The sequence below is a fragment of the Odontomachus brunneus genome, unplaced genomic scaffold (genome assembly GCF_010583005.1).
Source record: "Odontomachus brunneus isolate Ranch 3 - 2012 unplaced genomic scaffold, Obru_v1 Obru_scaffold_005, whole genome shotgun sequence".
In the NCBI taxonomy this organism is placed as follows: Eukaryota; Metazoa; Arthropoda; class Insecta; order Hymenoptera; family Formicidae; genus Odontomachus; species Odontomachus brunneus.
In genome coordinates, this window is record NW_022639455.1 from 2,573,084 (window position 1) to 2,580,492 (window position 7,409).

Below are 7,409 nucleotides of genomic sequence, written 5' to 3' on the forward strand. Positions count from 1 at the left end.
AAAAAAAAAAAAAAAAAAAAAAAAAGGGAGGGGGGTATAAAATTTTAGTTTTATTTTTAGTTTGATATTTCACTAATGATGATATATAACATATGCTGCAGAAATTTGTTAGAAATTTCTAAGTTTGTTAAAAATTTCTTCACACTGAGAAAATAATAGTTTTTTTTCTTTATGTAAATATCCTGTTTTTAACTAACTTACGGGTTTTTAACAAACTTCCCATGGCATATAATATACAAAGTGTATATATTAGGTAGAATGTAACTGTTAAATCTGAAGTGAAATATCTCATTCCAGTATAATAGTCTATGTGGAAAAATACTGCATTGAATAAGTCTTTGTTTAACATTTAATTAAATTTTTTCCAGTCTTCGTATCACCATACATGTAAAAATGATGAAAAGACTTCAACTTTATACATACACAATGAAATATGATGTTGCAGAAAAATAAGGTGATATAATATTGTAATACTTATTTTCAAGTATAACAAATAGAAAATAAAATAGAGAACAGAGTATCAAATATATATTTTCCATATATAGATTATGGAGCTTTATATATATTATTAAGAAAGAACATAAAAGTACTCTTATCTCTTTTTTACGTTATTTTCTGCAACTCTCGTTGTGTATACGCGGGCATGTACATATATATATATATATATAAACATTTCAAGAAACGATAAAATACCGTACCTAAAGAATCGAGAAAATATGTACGTTATCTCTTATACGTTCGAAATTAAATTAATTTAAATTCATAATTAAATTCAGTTAAAGATTAAATATTACTTTTGCTTCAAGAGCAACAGTATCTTCTATGTGGTATAATGTGATAGCGCACATATAAAAAAATATTAATTAATTTTTATCTAGATTTTAGTTTACACAGTGAATAATCACCTAATAGGATATGTTACGTTACACAAGACACAAGTTGTATATAAATTATTTGGTTTTCCGGAAGATAATGTATGTTCATAGTTACATGTTCATAGATGCAAACAAATCAACCAATATTACGTCGCTACGCATACATGATACTCATGAGATTGATCCTCAAACTATTTCTCGAATATACATTACGTTCGATTACTTCGTGTGAGCATAAATTAGATTCAGTATTGATTTTATTTCGCGAAATACCCTTAATGGTATGAGCATATAAAATGCATAATTTATAATGTTTGGTTTTTATAAAAAGGTCCCACACCATATGTTACAACGAAAAGGATATTAAAAAAAAAAAAAATATGTCAGATACAGCATCAGGACGAGATCCTCAGCTGTTATCGCTCAGTCTAAAGACTGTTAACTGTGTTAACTGTGACACGCAACAGGGAAACGAATTTCATTCAATTCCCAGATTTTGGCTGATGTCTATGACACAAGCGAGTCGACACAACTTTGTCGCAGTTATACTTTGTCCACATACTGAGTGGACAGTTATATATTATGTACTGAGTGAGTACCGCAAGCTATAACCCCGTTGATATATGCATACAGTATATATCACGACAATGGGAGTAACGTATTTGCGGTTTGCTTATCTCTTGAACAGAGATGCTTCGTAAAAGTTTTCGGTGTGTGTGGACCATATCGAATTATGTTTAAACGTTTTCATATTACGTCTATTGACGTTATCAATTATGATAATTGATTTTCACGTGATAATGCACGAAGAGAGAAAAAATGACAAAATAATTTATGCTTACACCTTGTACTCCTTATATGCGTGAATGCGAAACATTTTAAAAAGAGGACCACATAATGATATTTTCGACGTCATATTCTATGTAACTTTTACTTGGGTATCAAGTATGTTTACGATGAAATTAGGTGAATAGCATTCGATAAGTGTAAGAAAATTAATAATAAGATAATGCTCTTATTTTTAAGTTTATTTATGTCTTTTTATGTTATATACTTGAAATATATTATTAACAATATTTACGGTACAGAGTTTGTAAAACCACCAAAAACCACGAATATTGTACACAACAAATATTACTTGTTTTTATACAGCGCGAATAATGATATTGTAAATATAAATGAGTAATTAATATGAGTTTGTTAAGTGGTGTACATTTAAATTGTTAAGCAAGAATAACAATTCTCTCTCTGTTGCGAGAGTCGTACAAAATGTAAATACATATGTATAATTATAACGAAATTTTACAAATTCTTTAATGTATCTATTTCGAATGAAGGAGACATGCTTATAAAATTAATAAAAAATAAATAAATTTTTGTAACTCGATTTTATTCATTTGCCTTTTCATTTTTATTACTTTATTTTATAAAATATATATCACAACAGTTGTGGAGTAGAGATGTACAAAGTATCCTTCATTGGGGTGTATCTGTGATTTCGCCTTTGTTCACATCTCCTGTTATCTGCGAAGAATATTTTATATTAATTGTTAACATATTTATAACGATGTGTATAATGTGTATGTGTATCAATTATAAATCTACGATAAGCCTACTTTGTTGTTTTTTAAAGCAGTCAGTTCCTCTTTCATCTTCCTTTTGAAGAAACCCGCCTGCAATTATAAATAATATATTTGATACACACTGCCTTCAACTTCGCGAGGAGATAATTCACAAGATATACGAAATTGCGGAACTCACCATGTATAATAAGATAATGAAGACACACAATAGAATTAGACCCAGCGAGACCGATACGAACACAACCCACAGTTGCAGTTCCTGTGTCTTTGCGGTGCTGTGAAATTCCGTCGTGAGATTCATGTCACACCTGTAATACGTAATGCACTGATTAATTAAGTCGCGTTGTATCGAAGATAATTAAGAATTTACGTGAAGAGAGAGAGAAACGTTTTGTAAATATTCACTTAGTGTCTTCCGCGCTGGCGATTCTATTAACCGGCTGTACGATCTCGACATGAGCTTCTGTGGTGAACTTCACGATCTTCGTTTCGTTCGATAGTCCAATAGCATCTTTTAAATAAAACATGAATTATACTTTGATATTTGAGACTTTCGCGGTGTCCATGAATAGATTAGATTTGGTTTCCGGGTTTGAGCCACGTGGATTCTTTTTTGCCTGATTCCGTTCCATCGGGTCGTTCCTTCCTAATGAAGCGAACTGAAATGTTCACGAAACGTCGGAATCAGACAAAAAAGAATCCACGCGGCTCAAACCCGAAAACCAAATCTAATATGAATTATGCTTGGATTAAATTATAAAAAGAATACAGGTACGAATACGAATATGTGCGCGATCGAGTACCTCTGAGCTCTGTAGCATTTAGAATCAGTCTCATCACAAATTTGCCGATATTCTGTTGTGTCTTCAGTGCGCTCAGATCGCAATGCACCATCGAACAATTCACGTTGGGCGACGAACAGTTCAGATGCACGACATCCTGTCGGGTCAGATTGCCGATTGAATTCTCGAGTTTTATCATTCTCATGGTGTACAATGCCTGAACGAGGCGAGTCCCCAGAGTCATATGGCTGTTTATATCTCTCTTGCGCAATTCACGCGGTACACTTCGCGGCGTCATATTATCGAATATAGGCATATCCACATTGGACACGTCCGACGCTATTTCGTCTTGAAACTCATTCTGTTGAGCATCTATCACATCTATCCCAAGCGACAAACAATCGCGATATTCCCCAGCTAAGTATATCTGGAAATACATATCACTTTGCATACTTTTTATCTTTGAGAGATTAATATTTTCTTCTGATTTTTCTATTTTAAATAATTTCTGTTAATATGAATTTCCTTCATACGAGAAAGTTGTAAAACTTCTCTCAAAGTGGATACGATGCATTGAAACTCGTAATATATGGTGACTCTAATCCGACTAACAAAAGTTATTTCGAAATTGTTATGATTGATACACACCCTTGGCTTATGTAGAAATACTAAAGGACCTGAGCCGTTCACATACGTTGGAATGTTCACGAGAAGTCGCGCTCTTTTTATCGGCGTCGCGCCGGATTTCAATATTTGATATGTATGCTGAAAGCTCACGTTCAATTGCTCCTTGTCCAAGTTGGGTAAATGGTAACTTTCCTCGTTCGCTTTTCTACAATGATTAACGGCAAGTCACTTTCAGTCATTGAGAATAATTTGTTTATACTTTAGCCTTATATACCAAATATATACCAACCCACTCAATGACAGGAACGCTTCGCTCTGCAAAGTGAGCAAGGATTTAATTGTACGCATGCCACGATTCACGCTGCGAGTCCATATCTCCGTGGTGAACTCCAGAACTTCCCCGTGTAGCGAGCCGTCGGTGAATTGTCTCATATCCAAATCCAGTTTTACAATTTTCTGCGAGTACGAGTTTAGCGATGGATTACTCAGTAAAAAGGACTCTACAGCGTCTTCTACAATGGCAGTAGGAGTAGTAGTAAGAAATAAGCAGTAAGCAAATTGACCAATTCCATTCTCATGTTTCAAAAATAATCGATTGTGATTAGTCTATTTACTTACTGCTTATTTCTTACTACTACTCCTACTGCCATTGTAGAAGACGCTTACGACTCGATACTCTTGATCCTCATGACTCGATTGTTCTTACCAGCTCATCTTTCCCAAGTGGATTACCGACATTACAGGTAATCGCCAGCTTGTTTCCGACCGTATCCTCCTGACAAGAAGGTAAGATACTGCGCAGTACTATGCCGTACGGGAGAGTAAACGTGATCATCGTGAGATACGATGGCTCAGCGTGATTCACTAAGGACGCCGTTAGGGTGATATCGTTGGATCCGATAATCCACGAATTATTATTTCTGCAATTTTAATTCTTTTGATGACTCAAACTTTTCAATAAATCATCTTTCACGCAACTGTGTGCGTGACACTCGATACTTTACTTGCCTGACGCCAGAAAATTTCACAATCGCGGTTATGTTGGAGTTGCAGACTCTGTCCGCTCCACATCCGATATCGAAGGAAAGTAAAGTCTGCGCGCCTTTCGACGTGTCACTCTTGCGTTCGACCGGGCAGGTCTTGCAGAAATCGTGCGCAGGTGAATCTTTTTGGGTAAACTCATGCTGCGCGTAAATAGTAATTGGCTCGATAAAATCTTGAATGTTTTTCTAGAACATTGAGATTGTCGGTATATATCGGCACACCAGATAGCACAGAGAATTCAAAAAAAATTCAGTCGTATGTCACCAACTCTGAATTCATTTTCAGATGCAAAAAGAATTCTTCAGAGTTCAGTTCAGTGAAAAGAATCTTTTTTGCAGCTAAAAATGAACTTAGAATTGGTGACATACGATTGAATTCTTTTTTAATTCTCTATGTTATCTGGGACGTTATCCATTAGCAACAAATCAGTGCAATTACATAACTTATATATACAAAGTGTGCCTAAATACAACTGAAAAACTTGAAAGATTGTTGAAATGAGTTGTTTCTTCGCTACGACATACGAGGTCCCAGAAAGCACATAATATTTATAAAATATTTTAGAAACGTTAGAAATATTAAAATAAAAATTTTAAAATAAAAAAAGTTTAGAAATATTAAAATATTTAAGAAATATTTTAGAAATAGATATTAAATAATTTATAAATATTCTAATGTCCGAGATTTTCAGGAAAAAGATTATGATAAACATTTAAAAATATTTATGAAAAATATTTACCATAAATCTTTCATAAATTATAATCTTTTTCATAAAAGTATTTATGAAAAATATTTTTCATAAATATTTTTAAATATTTATTATAATCCTTTTTATACTTGTGTGAAAATCTCGAACATTTGAATATATCTATATAATATTTAATATCTATATTTCTAAAATATTTTGTAAATATTGTGTGCTGTCTGAGGTATTCGAAAAAGACCGGGACCTCGAAATATCTAAAAAATATAAGTTTTATAAAAAATTGTTTCAAACATACAAAATAGGGTGTAAAAAGATCTTTTACGGCTTCGATTCCTGGCTTAACAAACTGTGTTTTTGATTTTCTCCGGGAAAAAAAACGCAGGTGGACACAGGTGGCGACCGCAAAGCGTTTCGCGCACCTGGTACGTGTCTTTTTCTTTTATGGTTCCCTAAGCATCATTTTTGCAAATGGATTTAGGGTCAGAAATGTGTCGTTTTATCGCTACGGCATATGGGATGTTCGAAAAAAGTCGGGACCTCGAAATATCTAAAAATATAAATTTTATAAAAAATTGTTTCAGACAAAAGTTATAGGGTATAAAAAATATCTTTTTATTTGATTTATTCTATTTGATTTACTTTATCTTGGAATATTTTATTTGATTTATTTTATCTTGAGATATTTTATTTGATTTATTTAATTTATTTTATCTTGAGATATTTTGAAATTTCGATCTTTTTGAACACTCCGTATGCCGTAGCGATGAAACAATCTATTCCCATTTACAAAAAATGATGTTTAAGGGACCATAGAAGGAAAAGACATGTACCAGGTACGCGAGACGCTATGTGGTCGGAACCTGCGTCCACCTGCGTCTTTTTCTGTTCTTGAAAGAAAAAAATATCGAAAGCGCGGTTTACTAAGCCGAGAATCTAAGTCATAAATCTTTTTATCCTTTTGGAAAAACTTATATTTTTTTAGATAAGTCGCAGCGAGACGCCGTGCAGTCAGAGTCTGCGTGTCCCCAACAATTTTTCATAGTTTGTCGGTTGGAAATACTCTGTATATATAAAATACTGTATATATGAATCCTTACCGAAAGTGTAATACTCGTATTCACACATTTATCACGTAGTATATTCACTGAGAATAACTCCAGTGAAGTCATTTTGGTACGCTTATGTTTTTCGTCTATGGTCAAAGAGATCTTGAAAGCTGTAAAGTACAAAATCAAACTTATCCCAGACAGCACACAATATTCACAAAATATTTTAGAAATATTAAATATATTAAGTATATTAAATATATAGATATTAAATATTTTATAAATATTCAATGTTCAAGATTTTCAGGTACAAAGAGGATTATAATAAATATTTAAAAGTATAAAAAATATTTTTCATAAATGCTTTTATGAAAAAGATTATAATTTATGAAAGATTTATGATAAATATTTTTCATAAATATTTTTAAATATTTATCATAATCTTTTTCATACCTGGAAATCTCGGACATTAGAATATTCGTAAATGATTTAATATCTATATTTCTAAAATATTTTGTAAATATACTATGTGCTACACAATATTTACAAAATACTAGAATATATATAATAGTAAATTTTATATTATATATTTATATTATATATATATATATATATATATATAAATTTATATTTATATATATATATATATTTATATATATATATATATATATATATATATATATATATATATATATATATATATATATATATATATATATATATATATATATATATATATATATATA

General features: G+C 31.6%; 1 protein-coding gene across 5 annotated transcripts in view; it reads right to left on the reverse strand.

Annotated features, from left to right (window-relative positions):
• Positions 1–2,244: 2,244 nt before the first annotated feature.
• Positions 2,245–7,409, reverse strand: part of LOC116848968 (integrin alpha-PS3-like) — an 11,822-nt gene continuing 6,657 nt past the window's right edge. For 4 of the 5 annotated variants that reach the window (XM_032825668.1, XM_032825650.1, XM_032825659.1 and 1 more), the window contains 10 exons: positions 6,715–6,833; positions 4,876–5,096; positions 4,574–4,787; positions 4,157–4,323; positions 3,889–4,072; positions 3,262–3,667; positions 2,864–2,969; positions 2,637–2,766; positions 2,492–2,548; positions 2,245–2,399 (listed from right to left, as the gene is read on the reverse strand). In XM_032825668.1, the coding sequence (XP_032681559.1) occupies positions 2,352–2,399; positions 2,492–2,548; positions 2,637–2,766; positions 2,864–2,969; positions 3,262–3,667; positions 3,889–4,072; positions 4,157–4,323; positions 4,574–4,787; positions 4,876–5,096; positions 6,715–6,833 (1,652 nt within the window). In that variant the 3' untranslated portion in view covers positions 2,245–2,351. Of the gene's footprint in view, positions 2,400–2,491; positions 2,549–2,636; positions 2,784–2,863; positions 2,970–3,261; positions 3,668–3,888; positions 4,073–4,156; positions 4,324–4,573; positions 4,788–4,875; positions 5,097–6,714; positions 6,834–7,409 lie in introns of those variants that run through there. The other variant, XR_004379043.1, reaches the window with a different exon arrangement.